At 48.3% G+C, this 24,960-nt stretch overlaps 1 protein-coding gene across 2 annotated transcripts; it reads left to right on the top strand.

Moving 5' to 3' along the window:
• The first annotated feature begins 216 nt into the window (after window positions 1-216).
• Window positions 217-20,327, top strand: abcc5 (ATP-binding cassette, sub-family C (CFTR/MRP), member 5). 2 transcript variants are annotated; one of them, XM_085244558.1, is made up of 30 exons: window positions 217-386; window positions 1,181-1,312; window positions 2,266-2,363; window positions 2,474-2,629; window positions 2,709-2,853; window positions 2,936-3,169; window positions 3,260-3,433; window positions 3,975-4,122; window positions 4,203-4,351; window positions 4,437-4,544; window positions 4,653-4,816; window positions 4,901-5,099; window positions 5,205-5,276; window positions 5,367-5,491; window positions 5,617-5,689; window positions 5,771-5,974; window positions 6,068-6,211; window positions 7,535-7,628; window positions 7,754-7,923; window positions 8,010-8,156; window positions 8,284-8,413; window positions 8,494-8,776; window positions 8,854-9,040; window positions 17,441-17,530; window positions 17,735-17,924; window positions 18,030-18,189; window positions 18,269-18,347; window positions 18,448-18,561; window positions 18,637-18,801; window positions 19,398-20,327. In XM_085244558.1, exons 2-30 carry the CDS (start codon window positions 1,247-1,249, stop codon window positions 19,497-19,499), a joined length of 4,170 nt encoding a protein of 1,389 aa, XP_085100684.1. In that variant the 5' UTR covers window positions 217-386; window positions 1,181-1,246; the 3' UTR covers window positions 19,500-20,327. The 2 variants fall into 2 exon arrangements, with proteins under 2 accessions (XP_085100684.1, XP_085100685.1); XM_085244559.1 differs by lacking the exons at window positions 217-386; window positions 1,181-1,312 and adding an exon at window positions 1,946-2,060.
• Window positions 20,328-24,960: the final 4,633 nt, after the last annotated feature.

The raw sequence follows: 24,960 nt of genomic DNA, 5'->3' as shown, positions 1-24,960 counted from the left end.
TAGCACAACTACACAAAATCTGTAAATTGGTACTCCAGTCCCCTCCCTCCCTCCGCACGGTGAGTGCAGGCTGGGTGCTGTCACGTGACTCAGATGACCAGGATGAGGTTTGTGGGATTGATCAGTGAGCGCGAGCGCCCTGACAGACCAGACTGAGGGATCAGCGTCGGTGCTGACGTCATGTCGGGGGGAGGGGGGGGGGGGGGGTCTTCGGTCGGATTAAACTCCATTTCCCATGCTGCCCCGCGCATCACCGCTGCTACTGCTGAGCCGCAGCTTCAGTTACCAGAGATCCGCGGACCTGAAGGAGGACAGTGACCGAGGCTGCGCTCACACCGGGAACGCGGGCAGACTGTGGAACGGACGGACAAGTGAGACCCGCACAGGTGAGCCCGGACACCGGGCAGCAGCTCCTCTCTGCCCGTGTCCGAGCGCGAGGACAGCCTGTTCTCTAACGGCAGCATCACAGGCTTTTATTGTGAAGGAGCCATAGCCCGTCACCTTATTCTGGAGGAGATGCAGTATTTATACTACTACCATAACCGTATTTATACCTGTACTACTGCAGTATTTATACTGGTACAATTGCAGTGTTGATAGCATTAATACTGCAGTATAATCCTGTGTTATTTATATTAATTCTATCACAGTATCTATACTAGTGTGCCTGTAGTATTTAAACCAGTACTACTACAGTACTCCTACCGGTTTAAAGGCAGAAGCAGCGTTCCTCCAGTATTTACAGTATTTTAAGTTTTTTACAGAATATTTTACAGTATTTGAAGTATTATTGTAGTAATTGTTCAAATGTTCCTGCAGCGTTCTCACTTAGTTACTTACTGGAGTATTTATTAAGGTAGTATTGAAATATTTTTAGTAGTACTAATGTAGTATTTACTGCAGAATTACTACAGTAGTAGTGCAATTTGTGCAGTGCAACTATTAATGCAGCGTTTTCAGATTGTATTGCAATATTTATATCACTGTAAAGACAGTATTTACTCATGTATTACTGCGGGATATAGTCCAGTATTACTGTAGTATGTATTGCAGTATTACTGTGATATTTATGCTGGTGCAACTGGTACTACAGTCTTGGCATCACTGTAGTACTGCTAGATGTAATATTTGGAGTAGTCTTACTGCAGTGTTTTTAATGTGTATCTGTTTTTGTCTTCAGGAGCTTTTCCTGAGGTTGTTGGTGTTGCGGGGTCAGAGGTCACGGTCCCATGTGGTCTGATAGAAGATGAAACAACATGACTTTGGACAGAGCGAGTCGGGGTCCTCCTGCGGCGCTCTGCCGGGGTTGCAGGTGAGTACTCGGGTACAGCCACTCAGGAGGGCAGTAGTACTGCATCGATATTGCATTTGGGAGCACAGTGAAGCCAGGTCACCTCAACAGCAATTGCTGATCAATACTTTCTATTGATCAGTGGAAAAACCTAGAGCCAGGTCAGGTCAGAAACAGGAACACCTGTGGACGTTCCAGGTGTTCCTAATAAAGTGACCACTGCACCAGAAATCACAGCCAAAGCGATTGATCAGTGTTCATCAGTGTGACTGATGAACTCATTAAACCCTCTGCGGACCTGAATATCTGAGTAATCAATAAATAACTGATCAGATTCAATTAATACATGATGTGATCAGAAATCAGACAGGAAACGTGAGCTTCTGCTTCAAAATAAAAGCTTCTACTGCACTGCTAAATAAAAAGCAGACAAAGCTGCAGTCTGTTTATATAACGAAGCCCCGCCCACTCCCGATGCTGAGGACCCCGCTGTGTGATTGGCTGAGGCTCTGAGTCTCAGGGTCTATGAGGCACCTGATTGGCCGAGGGCGAGTGAATGGAAGTTATGTGTGTAGGCATCACGAGGCAGGAACGTGAGCTCTGAACGTGCTCGGTGGATGCAGCTCTGCTGCTGTGAGTGAGCGTGCTCAGAGAGGAGGCTGCAGCCACACACAGAGACTTGTCTCTCTTTAAGGACCCTCAGCCACATGATGCTAGTCCTGAAACTCAATGAGACACACATCGGTCCTGTTACCATGGTTACCTGAAGGTTTGCAGCAAACTGCTAACAGCCAATCAGAGAACATTCTTCTGTGTATATAGAGTCAGTGTGTTTGGGGACCAGTTTGGGTTTTAGCCTTTTAAATGCTGAAGACGTAGAGACAGTAGAAGTTTAACAGGTGTGTACTGTGTGTGTCTGTGTGTGTCTGTGTGCGTCTGTGTGTGTCTGTGTGTGTCTGTGTGCGTGTGGTCAGGTTTCACTGGAGGACAGATCAACTGACTGCCACTGTGAAGAGCTGGAGGAGGACAGAGCCAATGATGCAGAGCAGAGCAAAGGTGGAGAGGATGACAGGTAAGCCCCCCCCCACACACACACACACAGATTTGTTTTGCTATGATTGTGAGGACCTGGTACGTCCCTAAGAGGCAGGCAGGTGCACTCACCTGTGTGTTACTCCTCAGGTGGTGTCATCCCGTCGACAGCGCTGGGTTCTTCTCCTTCATGACGTTTAATTGGTTGACTCCTCTGGCCATGCGCGCCCGCAGGAAGAAACAGCTCCTATTGGATGATGTCTGGCCCGTGTCGCAGCGGGAAAGCTGCAATGACAACAGCATGAGGTGGGAGGAGCTAATGAAGGCATGTATTCAAAGCCTTTGGTCTGTATGTGTGTGTTATTGTGAGACTGTGTGTCCACAGGCTGTGGGCTCTCTGGAAGGAAGAGCAGAGGTCAAAGGGCACGAGCGCCTCTCTGTGTTCAGTGGTCTGGGCGTTCTGTAGGACACGCCTCCTCCTCTCCATCCTCTGCCTCGCCGTCACTCAGGTGGCCGGGTTCAGCGGGCCGGTGAGAACCTCAGAGCCAGAATCACGTTTGCCTTACTGCCATCAGACTGCCGTGGTGTAACCAGTGACTCCACCCCCCACAGGCGTTCGTGGTGAAGCGTCTGCTCGAATACACCCAACAGGAAGAGGCCGACCTGGGCTACGGGCTGCTGCTGGTTCTGGGTCTCCTCGCGGCAGAGCTGGTGCGGTCCTGGTCTCTGGCTCTGACCTGGGCCCTGAACTACCGGACCGGGACCAGACTGAGGGGAGCCATCCTCAGCCTGGCCTTCCAGAAGATCCTGCGTCTGCGCAGCATCAGGGACAAGTCTGTGGGACAGGTGTGGTTACCTGACTGTGCTGACTTTAATACTCTTATTGTTTTCTACTTCCTTTCACTCTGCTGTCATCTTTTGCTTCCTTCCTGTCAGCTGGTGAACATGTGCTCCAGTGACGGTCAAAGGATGTTTGAGGCGGCAGCCGTGGGCAGTTTGCTAGCAGGAGGCCCCCTGGTGGCCGTCCTCGGCGTTGCCTACAATCTGTTCATCCTGGGACCGACCTCTCTGCTGGGCTCCGCCGTCTTCATCCTTTTCTACCCAACCATGGTCAGCACCTTTAAAACTCGCCGAGTCTGACTGAGTCTTTGACCTTTTGTGAGCCCGCCTGTGCTCACCTGACTACACCTGTGTTCTTCTAAATGATTACTCTTTAACCCTTTCATGCATGAATTATGACAACCTCAATCAAGATTTTTTCTTAAGTATTTTTATTCATCTTTAGGCATGAAAAAAATATTTTTGAACTTCATTTTTTTTAAACATGTACTTTTCAAAGACTTTTTTACACGTCCACTTAGGTGGATAAGATTACCTTTGGAGTGGGTGGCAGGGTGTGGAGTGACACATCAGTGTCCAATGTTGTGTTTTATGTGCAAGTACAGCATCAACACTCACACAAATACAAGAAAACAGCCTTTAAAGAGCTGTGCACTGTGGTGACCACTATGTGTGAAAGGGTTAAAGGCAGTGTGAGACGGCGCTGTGACTGTAAGCTGTTTCTGTCCTTAAACGAGCCTCAGACGTGCTACAGGCGCACCTATCGAGCGCGATTAAGTGTATTGATGGCGATGTATTGATCTGCCATTAGATGCTCAGCTCGAGGATGACGGCGTATTTCAGGAGGAAGGGCATGGCCGTCACCGACAGGCGTGTTCAGAAGATGAACGAGATTCTCAGCTACATCAAGTTCATCAAGATGTATGCCTGGGTCAAAGCCTTCTCGCAGGACGTCCACCGTACGCGCTCACCTCACACGCGCTCAGCGGTTGCCACGGTAACACAGCCGAACACTCATCATGTCTGTGTTTCCTTTCAGGGATCCGGGACGAGGAGCGCAGGATCCTTGAGCTCACGGGATACTTCCAGAGCATCACAGTGGGCGTGGCTCCCATCGTTGTTGTCATCGCCAGCGTGGCGACATTCTCTGCCCACATGTTGCTAGGATACGACCTGACAGCTGCTCAGGTACCGCAATTCATGTCCTCTCTGTGCCGGTTACCTGTTGACAGTCTGGTATGATAACAGATGCCCTTTCCCGTTACCCATCCAGGCCTTCACCGTGGTAACGGTGTTTAACGCCATGACCTTTGCCCTGAAGGTCACACCATTTTCTGTCAAGTCGCTGTCCGAGGCCTCCGTTGCTGTGGAAAGATTCAAGGTTGGTTATTGACTTCGTGCACTTACGCCTGCGTACTGCACGTTCACAGGAACACCTGCACACACCTGTGCCTCCTGATCTCATCTATGCCCTGCCCTCCTTCCTCAGAGTCTCTTCCTGTTGCCTGAGGTCGATGGGGTCCGAGCGCTGCCTGTCAACCCTCAGGTTGCCGTGGAGATTAGCGGTGCCAGTCTGGCGTGGGAAGGAGGCGGACAGAGCGCTCAGCCCAGTCCAAGTGTGGGAGGGGCCAGCAGACACCGACAGAGAGAAAAGTAAACCCACGAGCTCGTGTTGATCAGCTGTATTGATCTGCCCTGATCGCTGATGCACTCAGGTGTGTGTTTGCTGGTGTCCAGGTGCAGAGACTCGGCCGTCATCCAGGAGCAGGACGAGGAGGAGGTGAAGGACTCCCTGCTGAGAGGAAGAGAAGGAGGAGAGGAGAGAAGTCCGGAGGAGGAGGAAGACGGGGAGGCGTGTCCTCCATTGCTGCCCACCCCCTCCATCCCTCAGCGCCTGCAGAGCACGCTGCACAACATAAACCTGAGCATCCAGCAGGTATCCACCAATCAGTCACACCTTAGCCCGAGTGGGGGCGTGGCATTAGTAGCATCTGAGCCTGAGTGGGGGTGGGACATCACTCACACCTGTCTGTCTGCTCAGGGGAAGCTGCTCGGCGTCTGTGGAAGTGTCGGCAGTGGAAAAACCTCGCTGGTTTCAGCCATCTTGGGACAGGTGATGTCTCCTTTCCCTGCTGTTGCCATGGTGATCAGTGTTGGTTGTTGGCCATTATCGGTTCATTATTAAACATTGATGTGTTGGCAGATGACGGTGCTGGAGGGCAGCGTGGCGGTCAAAGGAAGGCTGGCGTACGTGGCCCAGCAGGCCTGGATCCTGAACGCCACGCTCAGAGACAACATCCTTTTTGGGCTGGAGTATCAGGAGGACAGGTGAGGCAGAGACACCTGCACATCACACACTGACACACTGAGCTGGACGCCAAACAGGAAGTGACATCACCCAGTCAACAGAAGCCCTTCTGTTGTTCCACACTAACTCCGCCCCCTCTCTGCAGATTTCAGTCTGTGATCAGCGCCTGCTGCCTCAGAACCGACCTCGCTCTTCTGCCCAGCGCTGACCTCACAGAGGTGACATCACTTCCTGTGTACCTGTGTGTAGATAGAAGGCTCTGGATGCGTCGTTTTATGTTGCTGTTTTCCTCCAATCAGATCGGAGAGCGTGGCGCCAACCTGAGTGGTGGGCAGCGGCAGCGAATCAGCTTGGCCCGCGCCCTCTACAGTGACCGGGATGTTTACATCCTGGACGACCCGCTGAGCGCCCTCGACACCCATGTGGCCAGCCACATCTTCCACAACGCTATAAGGAAGCAGCTTCGCCACAAAACCGTCATCTTCGTCACCCACCAGCTACAGGTGAGCACCCTCGCCACCACTGAGCTTTTCTGCAGGTGGTTACCATGGAGATGACCTGTGTGTGTGTGTGTGTGTGTGTGTGGCGGTGGGCAGTATCTGGTGGACTGTGATGATGTCATCTTGATGAGGGAGGGGAGTATCGTGGAGCAGGGTAACCATGACAACCTGATGAAACTCAGTGGAGACTATGCCGCCATGTTTAACCTCTTCCTGCTCGGAGACAAACCACACATTGAGGTACCTGCCTGTATCTCACCTGTCTCTGTCTCACCTGTCTGTATCTCACCTGTCTGTATCTCACCTGTCTGTATCTCACCTGTCTGTAGTCTGTATCTAACCTGTCTTTCTCACCTGTCTGTGTCTCACCTGTCTCTGTCTCACCTGTCTGTATCTCACCTGTCTGTAGTCTGTATCTCAACGGTCTTTCTCGCCTGTCTGTCTCACCTGTCTGTAGTCTGTATCTAACCTGTCTTTCTCACCTGTCTGTGTCTCACCTGTCTCTGTCTCACCTGTCTGTATCTCACCTGTCTTATCTGTCTGTATCTCACACGTCTCTGTTTCACCTGCCTGTATCTCACCTGTCTGTAGTCTGTATCTCAACGGTCTTTCTCGCCTGTCTGTCTCACCTGTCTGTATCTCACCTGTCTTATCTGTCTGTATCTCACATGTCTCTGTCTCACCTGTCTGCATTTCACCTGTCTGTATCTCACCTGTCTGTAGTCTGTATCTAACCTGTCTTTCTCACCTGTCTGTGTCTCACCTGTCTCACCTGTCTGTATCTCAAATGTCTCTGTCTCACCTGTCTGTATCTCACCTGTCTCCTCAGTCTATATCTAACATGACTGTCTCACCTGTCTCGGTCTCACCTGTCTCTGTCTCACCTGTCTCACCTGTCTGTATCTCCCTGTCTGTATCTCACCTGTCTGTATCTCACCTGTCTCACCTGTCTATTTCTCGCCTGTCTGTCTCACCTGTCTGTATCTCACCTGTCTTATCTGTCTGTATCTCACATGTCTCTGTCTCACCTGTCTGCATTTCACCTGTCTGTATCTCACCTGTCTCTGTCTCACCTGTCTGTATCTCACCTGTCTCTGTCTCACCTGTCTGCCTCTCACCTGTCTTTCTCACCTGTCTGTAGTCTGTATCTAACATGTCTTTCTTACCTGTCTGTGTCTCACCTGTCTGTGTCTCACCTGTCTGTATCTCACCTGTCTCTGTCTCACCTGTCTGTATCTCACCTGTCTCTGTCTCACCTGTCTGCCTCTCACCTGTCTTTCTCACCTGTCTGTAGTCTGTATCTAACCTGTCTTTCTCACCTGTCTGTATCTCACCTGTCTCACCTGTCTGTATCTCAAATGTCTCTGTCTCACCTGTCTGTATCTCACCTGTCTCCTCAGTCTGTATCTAACATGACTGTCTCACCTGTCTGTATCTCACCTGCCTCTGTCTCACCTGTCTTTCTCACTTGTCTGTATCTCACCTGTCTCACCTGTATTTCAGCTGTCTCTGTCTCACCTGACTGCAGCTCACATGTCTCTGTCTCTGTCTCACCTGTTTCAGGCTCCGAGCAGGAAGAATGGCAGCTCTCAGAGGAAACCAGCGGACGCTAAACCAGGATCACTGAAGAAGAACATCCCGGTCGTCAAGGACAACGGTAGGATTTTTTAATCCGCTCTATTGAAAGTTTCGTAGTGACAGAGAGCACAGCGTTCAGGTAAATTAAACGAGGGACCTTCTGTCTCTGTTTCTGTCCCATTTCCTGTTCATGTGACCCTAAAGGGGAGGAGCAGCAGTACGGGGCTGTGGTGTGGCCTGTGTTCCAGGTGTACATGTCAGCATGTGGTGGCTCCGCCTCCTGCCTGCTGATCGTGGCCCTGTTTGTCCTGAATGTGGGAAGCTCTGCCTTCTGCCATTGGTGGCTCAGTTACTGGATCAATCAGGGCAGCGGGGTGCGTCTCCTCCTCTCTGCTCTCCGCCTCTCGTCTCCTCCTGTTCCCTGCTCTCCCTCTGACTCCTCTTTCTCCGTTTTTCCCAGAACACCACGGTAACCCTTGGCAACAGTTCAGCGGTGAGTATCAGCATGAGAGATAATCCCATGATGCAACAATATGCCGCCATTTACGCCTCCTCCATGGGAGTCATGTTGCTCTTCAAACTCATCAGAGGGGTCGCCTTTGTCAAGGTCAGAGTTCAGCCCAGGTCCCCTCCGGCCTGTTGCTGCAGTTGCTCTCAGCCTGCTTGTAAAATACTGGTTACCGTGGTTACAGCGAGCCTGTTGTTACAGCGTGGTGTTTGTGGTCTCTCCTCAGGGAACCCTGCGAGCTTCCTCTAAGCTGCATGACGAGCTCTTCCATAAGATCCTGCGCTGCCCCATGAAGTTCTTTGACACGACTCCCACGGGACGGCTCCTCAACCGCTTCTCCAAGGACATGGATGAAGGTGACGGTGGGACTGGAGGGTCTGAGCTGCCGTTCGGGTCCAGGGTCTAACCGAGTCCCGTCTCCTCTGTTTCCATCTAGTCGACACTCGTCTGCCGTTCCAAGCGGAGATGTTCATCCAGAACGTGATCCTGGTCTTCTTCTGCCTGGGCGTGATCAGCTGTGTTTTCCCGTGGTTCCTGGTGGCGGTGGGTCCTCTGGTCCTGCTCTTTGCGGTGCTCCACAGCATCTCCAGGGTCTTCATACGAGAGCTGAAGCGACTGGACAATGTGACGATGTCTCCCTTCATGTCCCACATCACCTCCAGCATCCACGGCCTGGCCACGCTGCAGGCCTATGATCGAGGCCGCGACTTCCTGCACAGGTCTGGGTCGGACCGAATGACCCGCTCCGACGTCCAGGATGTAGTTCTGACCGCTGACTGTGTGCTGTTGTTTCCAGGTACCAGGTGTTGCTGGACCAGAACCAGGCCCCGTTCTACCTCTTCAGCTGTGCGATGCGGTGGCTGGCTGTGCGCCTGGACATCATCAGTGTGGCTCTGATCAGCATCACAGCTCTGATGATGGTTGTGATGCATGGAAAGATCTCCCCTGCCTACGCCGGCCTCGCCATCTCCTACGCCGTCCAGGTAACTTTAACATTTAAACCTTTGCAGATGTGATGCGACGGCGTTACTGGTCCCCAGTGGAGTAATGTCTAACGGTCGTCCGGGTCATGAAAATGACCCACAGTTAGAGTCGAGATCGATGCTAAGCTGCTGTCAGAGAGCGCTCTGTGAAGACAGCCAGCTGCACTGTTGGCGCTGTGCTCACGGCTGGTTCGACTGAAGCTGATGTGCTGAAGCACAAACCAGACCACGGAAACCTGCAGCTTCAGTGAGAGAAACGTGAGAGCTCAGTTTAAACACTGTGAGGGAAATAATTATTTGATCTGCATATCACTGAGTGAAGTCAGCCAAAGTAAAATATGACATAGTACTTGGTGGAGAAAGCCTTGTTGGTGCACAGCAGTGATGCTTGTAGTTGGAGAGCGGTTTTGCAGATACAGGGAGTGCAGAATTATTAGGCAAATGAGTATTTTGTCCACATCATCCTCTTCATGCATGTTGTCTTACTCCAAGCTGTATAGGCTCGAAAGCCTACTACCAATTAAGCATATTAGGTGATGTGCATCTCTGTAATGAGAAGGGGTGTGGTCTAATGACATCAACACCCTATATCAGGTGTGCATAATTATTAGGCAACGTCCTTTCCTTTGGCAAAATGGGTCAAAAGAAGGACTTGACAGGCTCAGAAAAGTCAAAAACAGTGAGATATCTTACAGAGGGATGCAGCAGTCTCAAAATTGCAAAGCTTCTGAAGCGTGATCATCGAACAATCGAGCGTTTCATTCAAAATAGTCAACAGGGTCGCAAGAAGCGTGTGGAAAAACCAAGGCGCCAAATAACTGCCCATGAACTGAGAAAAGTCAAGCGTGCAGCTGCCAAGATGCCACTTGCCACCAGTTTGGCCATATTTCAGAGCTGCAACATCACTGGAGTGCCCAAAAGCACAAGGTGTGCAATACTCAGAGACATGGCCAAGGTAAGAAAGGCTGAAAGACGACCACCACTGAACAAGACACACAAGCTGAAACGTCAAGACTGGGCCAAGAAATATCTCAAGACTGGTTTTTCTAAGGTTTTATGGACTGATGAAATGAGAGTGAGTCTTGATGGGCCAGATGGATGGGCCCGTGGCTGGATTGGTAAAGGGCAGAGAGCTCCAGTCCCACTCAGACGCCAGCAAGGTGGAGGTGGAGTACTGGTTTGGGCTGGTATCATCAAAGATGAGCTTGTGGGGCCTTTTCGGGTTGAGGATGGAGTCAAGCTCAACTCCCAGTCCTACTGCCAGTTTCTGGAAGACACCTTCTTCAAGCAGTGGTACAGGAAGAAGTCTGCATCCTTCAAGAAAAACATGATTTCCATGCAGGACAATGCTCCATCACACGCGTCCAAGTACTCCACAGCGTGGCTGCAAGAAAGGGTATAAAAGAAGAAAAACTAATGACATGGCCTCCTTGTTCACCTGATCTGAACCCCATTGAGAACCTGTGGTCCATCATCAAATGTGAGATTTACAAGGAGGGAAAACAGTACACCAGACAGAGCTGGGGATTGAACCAGCAACCTTCTGGTTACAAGATGAGCGTCCCAACCCGCTAAAGCACAGTGCATCAAATCTATTTACCAATTGGCTATGGCTTTCCAAGTCAGCCAGTTTCATCTGAATACTCCGTTGTTGCTGGAGCGACTGGGTTAGTGCGTCTTTTGCGGCCATATTCCCCCTTTCCATCTCTTCCAGTCTTTTTTCAGCTTGTTCGAGTCTGGTCTCATGGCTAGCTAGCTCATTCGCCGTTTCTGCCTGGTTTATATTAATGTCTTTCTTGAAGCCGTCGGATTCGTCCTTCATTTCTTGTTTGATGTCTTTCTTATTCGTGGCAAACTCAGTTTTAAACTCTGCTTTAAGTGAGTAATGATGTCCTGGAAGCCTGCGTGGGGGTGGCTAGCTACATCTCCGTCCATCTGCTCGCCTTGCACGCTGTTCTCAGAATCAGAATCCTTTATTGATCCCTGGGGGAAATTATTGTTCGTTACAGTGCTGCATTATAAACAAACAGTAGAAAGACAGACAATACACAACTAAGAATAGCACCATATATAATATATACAGGCATATATATACATAAAGTCACTTATTAATAAATAGCTGAAAAAGAACGTGCAAGAAGGGTGTAGCTGTAGCAGTAACCAGTGTGTTAAGTGGATGCGTTGTAGAGGGAGCCACAGGCAGGAATGATTTCCTGTGTCGTTCAGTGGTGCATTATGGGTAATCTCTCACTGAACGTGCTCCTGTGACTGACCAGCATGTCATGGAGTGGGTGGGAGGTGTTATCCAACGTTATCTTTATCTTGGACAGCATCCGCCTCTCCGACACCACCTTGAGGGAGTCCAGCTCCATCCCCACAACATTGCTGGCCTTACGGATCAGTTTATTAAGTCTGTTGGCATCTGCGACCCTCAGCCTGCTCCCCCAGCATGCAACAGCATAGAGGATCGCACTGGCCACAACAGACTCATAGAAAATCCTCAGCATTTTCTGGCAGATGTTGAAGGACCTCAGTCGCCTCAAAAAATAGAGACGACTCTGGCCCTTCCTGTAAAGTGCTGTGGTGTTTTTAGCCCAGTCCAGTTTATTGTCAATGTGTACTCCAAGGTATTTATAGTCCTCCACAATGTCAACACTGACCCCCTGGATCTTCCTTCAGACTCAGGACTATCTCATGTGATCAGTGTCCCATATAAGTGAATTTCTCCAAAGCCCATTATAATCATGGAGAAACACACTTTGCGACAGTTTCCAGTAAGAATATTTGATAGAACTTTAAATTTCAGTCTTCCAGGCCTGGATAAAAGATTCTTAAATCATGAGCTCACAAAATATCACCACCGTTGGATCACACGTCTCATATTCCTTATCTCAGACCATAAAATCATAATAAAATAACAAATACTAGAGCCAGTTCCAGACATGTCTAAGCACAAAACTGTCTTTCTCATAGAGGAAGAAAACAATCCAAACCTCACTGATAAACTCAACCTACTGCTAAGAAAAATCAACAGAAAACTCACAGGAGTTCCCCATAGAACAATACTGTGTGCGAGTTAGAACCTCAGATGCTGTAACATGCAGAGTTGCATTGACTGCTCCTGGATTTAATTAGTTTCTTATACTTTCTTGGTCTGAACTCAGACTTGAGTGTCACTCTGTGACAGTCTTTCCACCTGCTGTCACTTGATCTATCAAGTTTCTCCAGGGATCAAATCTCAATCATAGAAAATGCAGTGCTCCGAATTATACATTACACAGTTAATTCATCATTTTCACTCTGTACCACTGCTCCTCATATCTCTCATCTGGCTGTGTGAAGCCCAGTGAACAGCTCAGTCCAGGCCTTGAGCAGCCATAAACATCCCGAGGCATGCAGTCAGGTGCAAGAAACTCCACTCTCACCACACAGACATCGTTTCATGAGCAGAGAATGATAGACCTCGTTTGTTAAATGTACATATGTGTCCTCTGGATAACATAAATGCGTTCTGTGTAATCAGTGGCTTCTTATAACAGAGTCTGTATGTGGGTCTGTGTGTGTGTATTTTGTGTGTGGATCACTTCTCAGTGAATCAGCACTTCGGTTTAGGTGTGTGTGTCATTTCTCACTCAATCAACAAGTGCACATGTGTTTGTCTGTGTATCACTTCATGCTGAGTCAGAGTGTGTGTAGATGTGTGTGTTCATCACTTTCCTGTTCTGGTGTCTGGGGTAAACCACGGCCTGAAGCGTGCCCTGGGGTCCTGCCCTCCTCTTCAGTCTGTTTGCGTCCATTGCTGCTGCTGCTCACAGTTCTGTCCATCCTGGTTCTGATCCCATTGGGGCGGTCCTTCCTTTCTCCAGTGTCCATGCTCACTGGTGCCTTTTGAGCTCAGTTACTCCTCCTGTCTCTGCCACGCCCTTTCTCTGCTGCCCGATCATCCGTGTTGGTCCGTCACTGTGCACAGTGTTAATGCAGAGTTACCAAGGTCAGCATTCTGTTGCTCGGCCTCACTTTTCATCCGTGCTTAATGGGCGTCTCATCACAGCTCTGTCAGCTGAAGCTGTCGGGGAATTTCCCCGTGTAGTGATAGCGCCCTCCATCTCCGCTGCATGAGATCCTTTCCTGTAGCACTGTTGACATTTTCAGATTGTTGTTGTGGGTCCAGCTGCTGCAGCGTTTGGTCAGGGCCACGTCAAAGATGGTAGAGGGGAGAGCAGGAGTCCAGGTCAGCCTCGGCTTCCAGGGCCGGCAAAGCAGCCTGTAATCAAGCATAAACAGAGAGGAGTGGACCAACAGGGAAATGATGTTGTGTTTGCTGTGTTACAGAGAAACACTGTCCTGTGTCAGCGTTTCTCCCCCTTGTTTGTTTTTTTAAATAATATAATGAACTCATAGCTCACCAGGATGACAGGACAACAGAGATGCATATTTAAAATATTACCACAAAATAGAATTTTCTTCATACAGTAATTACTTGTGTTTCTCAAGCAGCAGAAAACATCTCACAATTTGACTCTTAACCACTACATTTATTGTTTCATCACTGGTTGGTCATACCAGTCTCTTTTTTTAGTTTGTCAGTAGTGGATAAAATCAGCATTTTAACAACAAGTGTGTGTTAAGTTAAGTTAATATTGCTGAGAAGTACTGACGTGTTTATGAGTGTAAGCTGACTTTTGCTGCATGTGTGTGTGTTTGCAGACAGGTTTGTATGTGTGTTTAGTGGAGCTGCAGATCCAGCAAAGCCTCTCTCTGCCTTAGCTCCCATTTTTCTCCAAAAGGTGTTTCCTTAAAAGGAGCCTTCCTCTCACGTTTCTCTGCCTGTGTGTGTGTTTGTTTCACCTTTTGTTGCGATGCTCCGGACACTTTCTCAACCTCCACAAGTCAGTTGGCCCCAAATCTCGACCCAATTTCGATGTACTCTTAAACCCTTCATTTCTCCTTTAGTTCTCTGCTGTCCGTTCCACAGCTGCTGATTCTTGCTGGGTTATGTTAATCTATCATTTTGTTCCGGCTGCTGTGCTCGTGGTGGACGGTTGATCCAGGTCCGTAGTTACCTGTATTAACACACTAAGAGATTTATTTAAAATCAATTTCATCACTGGTTATTTGACACTCTCCCTGATTCTTTAAACACATTTCCCCTTGTTGTTAATTTAAATAATCCTGTGCCTTCTTTTCCCAATTCCTCCCGTTCTGCTTTAGTTTTTATGCATAATTCATAATAATTTACCGCTTTTTGTTTTTTGCTCTTGACTCTCCGTTTTAGACACTTTCCCCCTGCAGTCACACAGACTGCTTCTCCTAGCGCCTCCTTGGATCCACCTCACACTCAGCTCCTCCCCTCTGAGTTGGGTCATTTGCTCCTCCTCTTTCTATCTGCTTCACTGTGCTCTGGGAGACACTTCTCCCTCACACTCAACACACCATACAGAGCGCGTGTCTCGCTCTGCAAAATCCAAACACACGGTTTTAGAGGCAAATTTCAACTTTAAGCCTAATTTACTAACCCCAAAATTAACCCAGACAGTCTCTAGGCGCTACAGCGGCCAATGAACCCAGCTTGGAATCTAGAGTTGGATGTCTCGAAGCCAGTCTGGAGACCAAGACTGGCCTCAAGACCACTTTTACGTGGCTTACTGAGCTTAAGCCCGGGTCATCTTTTTCAGAAGCCCGGGGTCTTTTGGAGTGTAATTTGTTCCATAGTTAGATGCCTGGCTGACAACTGTATAAAACAAAAGCTACACACAATATTAGAAGCACATAGCGCACTGTCATAAATTCCCCCTAATTTTGGTATCGTCCGAGCTCAGGCACTAGGTGACTGAGCACAGCACTGACGCCTGTGAGTTTGCTGCAGACAGAGGAGTTTGACCAGGTACCAAAGCAAATCATTCGTACTGTACAAATAATGTAAATATGACGGTGAATCACAAAGGATTGATATCAAACTGATCACGTGACCCATATTACGTTACTTGCTCTTCCAGTGAATCAACAAATGGTGAAATGAAAAGCCGAACAACAACAATGCTGTTTCTTTAGAGACTCTTAGCTTACATGTGTGTTTACAGTGGCTTGCAAAAGTATTCGGCCCCTTGAACTTTCCCACATTTTGTCACATTACAGCCACAAACATGAATCAATTTTATTGGACTTCCAGGTGAAAGACAACACAAAGTGGTGCACACGTGAGAAGTGGAACATAAATCAGACATGATTCCAAACATGTTTTACAAATAAATAACTGCAAAGTGGGGTGTGCGTAATTATTCAGCTCTGAGTCAACACTTTGTAGAACCAGCTTTTGCTGCAGTTGCAGCTGCCAGTCTTTCAGGGTCTGTCTCTACCAGCTTTGCACATCTACAGACTGAAATCTTTGCACATTCTTCTTTGAAACAGCTCCAGCTCAGTCAGATTAGATGGACGGCGTTTGTGAACAGCAGTTTCAGATCTTGCCACAGATTCTGGATTGGATTTAGATCTGGACTTTGACTGGGCCGTTCTAACACAAAGAAGCTTCTGATTGGTTAGTAGAGTCCATGTGAGGGTGGCACAGCTGTGGATGCATATAAGGCAAAACACAGAGGCTGTTTCTGTGACATGGGAACATCAAGAGATGTCAACCAAACACCAGGAAGAGAATCGTGGAGCTCCATAAGTGTGGCTCAGTTTGAATACAATTTGGTCTCTGTTCGCTTCGCTGGTTGAGTCCCCAGACTGCGCCCAATCCATCCTCCTTAGCCTCGTATTGGAATCCCGGACGAGCCCCCAGTAGTTAATATCAACACTTCACCGAGTTCTTTTTGATTCCTCAGAGGCATCCGATGGAAGACAAAACACTGCTCAGTAGACCATTTAACTTTATTTCTCTTCACATTACTTCTAGAGGGGAGATGCGTCCTGCATGACACGTTGCCGCGGATTTCAAAATGGTGGTGCGCCCCTGACAGTCTGATTACAGAAGCTCTCTCATTCTAGTCTAAACAACAGTGTCTCAGTAACTTTCCACTAGAGATGGTCCCCTCTTATCTACATTTTCCCAGGCAAGCGTGAGCGAGAGTCTACAGCTCTCTACTTCCCAAGAGCACATGGTCTCATGCCTTTATTTTTCAGGGCTGTGTCCACTTAATACTACACTATATAACTTTATAACACTTATTAATAAAAAAGCATAGCGTTATTGAGACTGCAAATTATTTAATCCCAACACTTACTTACAGCTGGGCTACACCGCCCATGAGGCTACATTCTTTAGGGTGATGCCTGTAACACTCTGCCTGTTGCGTTCATATTAGAGCCTCTTAGTGAGTGTTTTGTTTGGGTTTCCACCGACGTGCAATTACCAAAAATAGAAAGGGGACAGCCCAACATATGAAACAGGAAAAGACCGCTGTATAATCCATTTATTTCAACAAAGTAACTGTATTCTAAATACCACCTTTTAAACGTAAGTGTGACGGAATACAGTTACTCATATTTTGTATTTTAAATACGTAATGGCGGTACATGTATTCCCTTTACTCCCCAACGCTGACGGTACGTGGCTCATCAGCTCTGTACCAAAGAATGCTGCCACCTCCGTGCCCGACTGTGGGGAAGGTCTGATCATCTGACAGCAACACTTTCTCCCAAGGTTCTCTGAGTCATTAGGATGTTGTCTGTGTGTTAGCGATGGTGTTCTTGGTGGCTGTGGACCCAGATGCCTTCAGCACATTAACAAGCTCTGCCTGTGTGGTTTTGGGCTGATCCAGAGTCCTGTCGCCGTGGGTTCCGAATTCGGGTCATCAGTGGGTCGTGTAGCCTTCACAGAGTTCCTGCGAGTGCTAATCGGGCAGCTGGATGTGTGCTGATAACACACAGTCTTTTGTGCTGCTGTAGCTCTGTTGTGCAGCTAACATTGGTAACTGCTGCGAGGCTCCATGACCGCCACTGCTGTAAACACTCCCTCCAATGCAGTGAACCGAGCCATTCTTCTATTCCACGGCTCTCAGCTGATCCACCTTCCTCAGGATCATCCTCATCCTATGAGGCGAGACCTCCGTGGAGCGCTCTCTCTCTCTCTACAGTTATAATGACCTGCGACAGCGTGCAGAGTGAGCCACTCTGCTCCCGCTGGCTGCTTCATTGGCTGATTTAAAGCTACAGACAGCTAACAGCAGCCCGTGTGTGACATTGACATGGATACTTGGTCGATTGTAGGACCTTTAAGGTAAACGGGTATTTTTGACCTCGCTGCTCATGGACAGTCAATCCAACGCAGGTTTCTTCCTCCCCACTGTCACCAGGTGCTCCTTGCTGAGGATTGCAGTGTGATGCTCTGTGAGATGTTGCTGTTGTGAAACTGTGCTGTATTTGAAATGAAGTAACACTGAGTGGAGGATCATGTGTCAGTTAACAGGTCTGTTCCAGTTCACTGTGCGCCTGGCCTCTGAGACCGAAGCTCGCTTCACCTCCGTCGAACGAATCCATCACTACATCCAGGTACTGTTGCCCCTCGCTGGATCGTTCTACACTCGGTCCAGTTCTGCTCAGTTTTGGTTCCTGTCAGATTAAAACTCCTCCAAATTAAAAGCACTCGTAGTTTTTTGACAGGATCTGAAACGAAGCTGCTGCACCGGCGGTACCTCTAACCTGCATCTCCTGGCTTTGTCGGATTCTGGTTCTGATGTGCCGTCTGTGTCTCAGTCCCTGTCCCAGGAGGCGCCAGCCAGGGTCAAAGGTCGAGCCCCTCCGCCCGACTGGCCGCAGGAAGGGGAACTGGTGATGAAGGACGTGGAGATGAGGTACCAGGAGAACCTCCCTCTGGTCCTCAACAAGATCTCCTGCACCATCCGACCCAAGGAGAAGGTCGGCATCGTGGGCAGAACCGGATCAGGTCGGACCCGAAAGAGAGAGAGTGTGTGTGTGTTTGTGAGTGTGTGTGTAGTTCCTCTCCCTGCCTGTAGAAGGCGGTGTGCTGATGCTTGCCGTGTTTCTTCAGGTAAGTCGTCTCTGGGCGTGGCCTTGTTCCGGCTGGTGGAGTGCTGTGGCGGCTCCATTCTGATCGACGGCGTGGACATCAGTGACATCGGGTTGGCCGACCTTCGCAGCAAACTGTCCATCATCCCTCAGGACCCGGTGCTGTTCAGCGGCACCGTCAGGTACGAGCACCTGAGAGCACCTGAGGCACTTCAGGCCCGTGAGGAGGTGTCACACTCAGACTGTGTGTGTGTGTTTCAGGTCCAACCTGGACCCGTTTAACCAGTACAGCGAGGAGAAGATCTGGGACGCCCTGGAGAGGAGTCACATGAAGGAGTGTGTGAGTGTCACGCTGCTTACTGTGTACCACACGCCGTTCTTCTTCTTCAGCAACAAGTGTTTGTAACACTGACATTATATGACCGTCATGTGCCCCTCAGGTGTCCCAGCTGCCCCTGAAGCTGGAGTCGGAGGTGGTGGAGAACGGAGAAAACTTCTCGGTGGGGGAACGTCAGCTGCTGTGCATGGCCCGTGCGCTGCTGAGACGGTGCAAGGTGAGAACCTGAGAGGTCAGAGTGGCTCCGCCCCTGGCCTGTCCTCTGTCTCTGATCGGTTCGTTCTTCTCTCAGGTACTGATCCTGGATGAGGCGACCGCGGCCATGGATGCCGAGATGGATGCTCTGATCCAGGAGACCATCAGGAGCTCGTTCCACCACTGCACCACGCTGACCATTGCTCACCGCCTCCACACTGTCCTGGCCTCCGACCGCATCATGGTGCTCAACCAGGGGCAGGTACGGCCAATGGGAGCTCAGACATGCACCACCGCGGCCAATAGGAGCATAGCTGGTTGTGTGTGAGCAGATCAGTGTAAACACGTTGAAGCTTCAGTCACATGTTAGTTTGAAGGTTTTTGTTTCTTTAAATGATGAAAATAAAAACTGTGACGTTAAAGTCGCACAGATGGTGAGAGGCGGAGCTCAGAGTGGTTTGGAATGGAACTATTTCCCTGAAATATGGAACACTAGAATAAATTAGACACCTGTGTCATTAGTAATCAAAGTAACAAGCGGTATAAAACCCCAAAATCGAAACTTTGTTTCCTGTAAAAGAGAAAAAACAGACATAACACGCACCTCTGTAAACAGACAGGTATGGCCCCCTGGTGTCTGTTTTAGAGAGTGCAGGTTTCAGGTGTTCATTTTCAGCCCCGGGAGCTGCGTCCAAGACAACGCCTCGCACTGAGCAGTGACACACGCGTGACCATAAGTGTGTGGACGAGCTCGTGTCGCGTATGCTGACACAGAAGATCTGGTCTCTGTGTTTGAAGTGTTGTCGAGCTCCGCTAACACTCTCACCTGCTCTGCCTCCCTGTCTCTAATTGGTCCAGGTGGTGGAGTTCGACGAGCCGTCCAAGCTGCTGGCCAATGAGAACTCACGGCTGTGTTCGATGCTGGCAGCCGTGGAGAACAAGATCTCGGTGCGAGGATGAGGACGAAGAAGCTGCTGTACTGTAACTGACCTCAGGGTGGCGCTCGCAGGAGTCGCTCTGACTTACTGTTGCTTTTTTGCGACGTTCTTCTCTCGAATCATGTGACCGTCGTTTTTATGACCTGATGCGAAGCAGGTCTGTGCTCACTGAAGTGCTTCAAACATCTGTCACGTTGTCTGGTGGGCGGGGCTAAAGGACGCTGTACTTTAATCTTCTTTGTTGTTTTTATCGATGTTGTTTCGCCTCGACTGCGGTTTCCTTTGATCCAGAAGCTGATCAGCTATTTATGAATTTGTTCAGAATGTAAAGAGGACTGTTTTTATTCTAACCTGACACACGTGAGCTTCTCTACATTTTTATAGTCTCTTTTTTGCACGTTTGTGTAGATTTGATTGTTAGTTCGTAAGTGAAGCCTGTGCTGCCCTCTAGAGGAGAAGCACAGTAAGTACATATTAGTCCGGTTGGACTGTTAATGATTCTGTAACTTGTTTGATATCAGTGAAAAATGCCGCTTTTAATCTCATAGCGCAGCCGCTTTGTGTTTGTGTAGCGGCTGCGCTCAGGCTTCGTGTCGGTGGCTCCGTGATTAGACATCATGACATTTACTGCAGACCACGCCGGAAGCGCCCACGCACATGAAAACAGCAATTTATTAATCCTGATGTTTCCGTTTCCTCCGTTTATGGAGTTTCTTTTTCTCTTAAACGTCTTTGTTTAATGTGAAAGCGAGAAACCGATGCTGACTGCAGTGTGCGGGGCTCGAGCTCGGGCTGTGCACACGTCAGCGTGTCTCTGTAGCTGTTCCTATAAATAAACTACTGACTTTAACTCCACCTGTCCTCCTTACTTCCTGTCGTGTGGTCACTGCTCGATGTTCACGTTTGAAGTTTGTAACGAGTTAAAGCTCCTCTGGAAACTTACCTCACAGGTTTTTCTACTCTTGGATCTGGATATTGTCACAAAGAGGCTCCACCCACCTGCAGTACGACAGACCTTCTGTTTATGAGCAGCAGCCAATCAGAGGAACACTGTCTTGAAGGGGGCGGAGCTGAATCAGCTTCTTTTAAACCACAGATGAAATGAAGGCCTGTACTGGTCACTTTATTAGGTATGACACTGGAGCTCCTTTTTCTTTCAGAGCTGGTTTAATTCTCTGTGGCTCACAGTCTGACCATGTTTAAAGACACGTTACCTGCCCGTCGTGGTCACACAGTGCAGGATCTATTACAGGTCTAAAACTAAGGCCAGACACGAGATTGTCAAAATAAAACAGGAAGTTACTGACTAAACATGGAGAAAGGACCGTAACACAGAAGCATACAGACTACAAAAATAAGACGAGACTCACAAAATATAGCAGACACATAAATAATGGGAATCAACAACATACTGAGAAATCAAGAATACACTGAAACCTCACATCAAACACTCAAAGCTCTGAGAGGATCGGGGCCGTCATCGATTTTCACCCGAACATCATCTTTCATGAACACATAGCACAGTCGGACTCGCCCTGCCTCATGGTTCAGTCGGCGCAAGACTGAACCATAAAGACGTGGTTAACGATAAATAGCAGAGCAGTCTGCCTCGAGCTGGGTTCGTGAGCTTAGCTGACACTTTCAGTTCAGGAAAAAGTGCCACAGTCAGAGAGATGAAGGAAGAAGAGCGTACATCACAGAAGAGGAAGAGGTGTTGATTGGCTCGGCAGAGAGCTCGAGAGGATAGAGGTGTATGGATCGATCCAAATATGGATGGTATCGATACCAACGCTAGTATCGGTACTTTGGTTGTATCCATCAAGTTCAGTATGCAGCCCGCTGAACTGTGTTTATTATTCCTTTGGAAAAAATAAACGTCAAACATGAAAAACGTTCCCACCTTTGTGTGCGTTACAGACAGGAAAAACCCAAAAACCTGGTTTGAAAACACATGAACAGCTGAAAGGTGTGTTTCATTGTGTTAGCTAATTTTTGTGGAAAGTAACAATTGCAGGGATATAGTGGTGAGAACTGATCTCAAAAGTCACAGCACACGGCTCTCCTCCAGTCAGCTGCTGAGTAACTTTGGATCCACACCAATATATTTGTAGTGTGACACAGAAATACTGTGGATGTTGAGATGTCCATGTTAAATGACAGAAAGGTATACGTGTTCAAATAGCATCAGCTAACAGCAATGTTCCCTCTAAGCTGTGCGTGTCCGCCATTGCGCACAGAAAAAAAATCTAACCTAAATTGAAATCAAAATTAAAACTTTAACAATCCTGTTCTGCAGTGTTAGTCAGTCAGTGACTGGCTGCTCCCGTATGGGATCAGAACGATGCCACCTTATCCCAAAGTCCAGCCAATGATGCGATTCACATTCGTATATATGTCTGTGAAGGTTCTCAGTCATCCAGGTCATCGTAGTCTAAGGAGCTTGGAAAGAAAAGCGTCTGGACTTCTTTAAGTTGCTTGAAGATGTTTCACCTCTCATCCGAGAAGCTTCTTCAGTTCTAAGGTCAAATGGTGGAGAGTCCCAGATTTAAGCTCTGTGGGAGTAACAAAAGGACAAAGGGACCCCCTGATGATCCTCTAACTAATCACATGAGCCAAGGTGTGAAAACTACCTACGAAGCCTTAAAGCGAGACCCCACAAGCAGCTACAAAAAGAAAGTTATAGCTTGCCTTCAAGACCTTGAGAAGGACAAAATCATTGACCACTGTACATATCACTGGCTTTACCCAGGGGATGCCATACCCTGCATTTATGGACTTCCTAAGATCCACAAAAAAGGGGTCCCACTCAGACCCATAGTCAGTAGCATAAACTCAGCCACTTATAACATTGCTAAACACCTTGCTACCATCCTTGCACCTCTTGTGGGGAACACCCCACACCACATCAAGAACTCCACGACTTCACCGACAAGGTCCAGAAACTTCCCCTGGATCCAGATGAAACCATGGTGTCCTTTTCTCTAGTCTCTCTCTTCACCTGCATACCCACCACGGAGGCCGTGGAGACTGTCAGAAAACGACTACAAGAAGACAGCTCCTTGGAGGACAGGACCAACTTCACACCCGATCAGATCTGCACACTGTTAGACCTCTGCCTCACCACTACATACTTCAAATATAACGAAGGCTTTTACAGACAAAAACATGGCTGTGCCATGGGCTCCCCCGTGTCACCTATTGTAGCAACCTTTGCATGGAGGAAGTGGAAAGGAAGGCTCTTGGCTCTTTCAAAGGAAGAGTACCCAGCACTGGTACAGATATGTGGACAACACCTGGGTCAAAATCAAGACACAAGAAGTGGAATCCTTCACTGCGCACATTAACGCTGTGGATAAAAACATCAAGTTCACCAGGGAAGACACAAAGGACGACTGTTTGCCTTTCCTGGACTGCGCCGTGCACTTTGAAGAGAACGGCAACCTCAACATCAAAGTTTACCAGAAGCCCACACACACGGACCAGTACCTCCTCTTTGACTCCCATCACCCTCTGGAACACAAACTTGGAGTAATCAGGACCCTACACCACCGGGCAGAACATGTTCCCTCTAAGCCTGAAGGGAAAAAAGAAGGAACACACACATGTAAAGGAAGCACTCAAAACATGCGGCTATCCTAATTGGCCATTTATAAAGTCAGCAAAGAGGCACAGAAAAGAAGACCAGACACCAGCGAGGGAGGAAAAGAAGGACAGACGCAACAACATTGTCATCCCCTATGTAGCCGGTGTATCAGAGAAACTCAGGAGAGTTTTCTCCAAGCACGACATCCTGGTGTATTTCAGACCCAGCAACACGCTCAGACAAAAACTGGTTCACCCGAAAGACAAAACTCCAAAACACAAACTTAACAATGTGGTGTATGCTGTACAGTGCAGCGAGGAATGCTCAGACCTCTACATCGGAGAGACCAAACAGCCACTTCACAAGCGCATGGCACAACACAGAAGAGCCACCTCCACAGGACAAGACTCAGCAGTCCATCTGCATCTAAAGGTCAAAGGTCACTCTTTGAGGATGCCAATGTTCACATTTTGGACAGAGAGGACAGATGGTTTGAAAGAGGAGTGAAAGAAGCATCTATGTCCACTGTGAGCGACCATCTTTGAACAGAGGCGGGGTTTACGACACCAACTCTCTGCCATCTATAATCCAGTTTTGAGATCCTTCCCAGACGCCTTAACGCCCACTCACATCCTGGGCCATCTGACCTCAGGAATTCGCATGATAAGGTGGGGCCAGGTTTCACAATGAACTCACCCGAAACCCTGGCTGATTGGGACCCACACCCAGTTTCACACCTTGGCTCAGGCGATTAGAGGATCATCAGGTGGTCATGTGTCCCTCTGTGGGGGGAAACTCCCACTAGGTTTATATCTGGGACTCTCCACCATTTAACCCTAGAACTGAAGAAGCTTCTCGGATGAGAGGTGAAACGTCTTCAAGCAACTTAAAGAAGTCCATTGGAGATGTGAGCAGGACAGACGGAACAATTGACGGAAAAAGTGTGGACTTTATACCAGTTTTTAAATTGTGTTGATCGGCCACGTTGGGCGATCGTGGCCTTGTAGTTCGTCTTGTAATCGGAAGGTTGCCGGTTCGAGCCCCGGCTTAGGGCCTAGTAAAGCGCTATATAAATACAGGCCATTTACGTAAAACCAGAGTTATGATAAAATATCTGCAATGTTTGTTTTTCTTCCTGAATACTGTCGTTGTTTATATTTACTGCGGGAAGAAATGGTGAAAACGGCGTTTTATAAGGAAAACGCTCGAAAGCCTGTGAGCAAAAACAAAAACAAACCTCCCCCCACCTTTCCTATTGGTGGAAAAATGTACCATGTGGACCAATCAAAAAATGATATGGCAACGTGGCATTTAGTTTAGGGAGGGGGAAGTTCTAAGAGTGACGGCGTGTTTTGAGATGTGAGAGATTTGTGACGTTCAGTGCAAATCTTATGTAGTTAGTGTGTAGTTAGTGTGTAGTTAGTGTGTAGTGTAGTCAATAGTTGTGTTGTGTGTGTCAGAACAATGAGGCGACTGCTGAGTGTTACAGGTGTTACAGCAGTGACACATCTGCTGCTGTCAGGCCTGCAGGTATCAGGCTGTTGTTCTCCTTCATCTCATAGTGGACACAAATTATTTTTTGGAGCGGCACAAATAATCTGTGTGGCATCAGATTTGATGCAGAACAGCTGATTGTTCTGTAAATAGTTTGAAATGTTTGTTTAAAAAACGCCTTGGCTGCATTTTTAAGGTAAAAGCTGCAAAAAGCTTTGTTGTTTGCAAAACTCAGTTACTTTTTTGAAGAAGTAACTATATAATTAATTGGCCAACATTGGTCATTATTTACTGTATTTTGCAGACAGAGTTACAGACTCTCTCCCAGACCACAGACTCAGAATACAAGTCAGAGCTTTATTTAAAAAATAAAAAAAAAGAAAGTTGTGTTTTCAAAATTGGAGTT

This window comes from Mchenga conophoros, linkage group LG14, assembly GCF_057382185.1.
Source record: "Mchenga conophoros isolate Kocher_MC1m ecotype Shallow Benthic linkage group LG14, M_conophoros_male_GT1.1, whole genome shotgun sequence".
NCBI classification, from domain to species: Eukaryota; Metazoa; Chordata; class Actinopteri; order Cichliformes; family Cichlidae; genus Mchenga; species Mchenga conophoros.
Note: the sequence above shows the minus strand (reverse complement) of the source record. Positions and strands in the feature narration are given on the sequence as shown.

Coding starts and splice junctions, on each gene's coding strand:
- abcc5 (XM_085244558.1), top strand. CDS start 1,247: ATGAAACAACATGACTTTGGACAGAGCGAGTCGGGGTCCTCCTGCGGC. Junction 5,100..5,204: donor TAAACCTGAGCATCCAGCAG/GTATCCACCAAT, acceptor CTGTCTGCTCAG/GGGAAGCTGCTCGGCGTCTG. Junction 18,190..18,268: donor CTGTTCAGCGGCACCGTCAG/GTACGAGCACCT, acceptor TGTGTGTTTCAG/GTCCAACCTGGACCCGTTTA.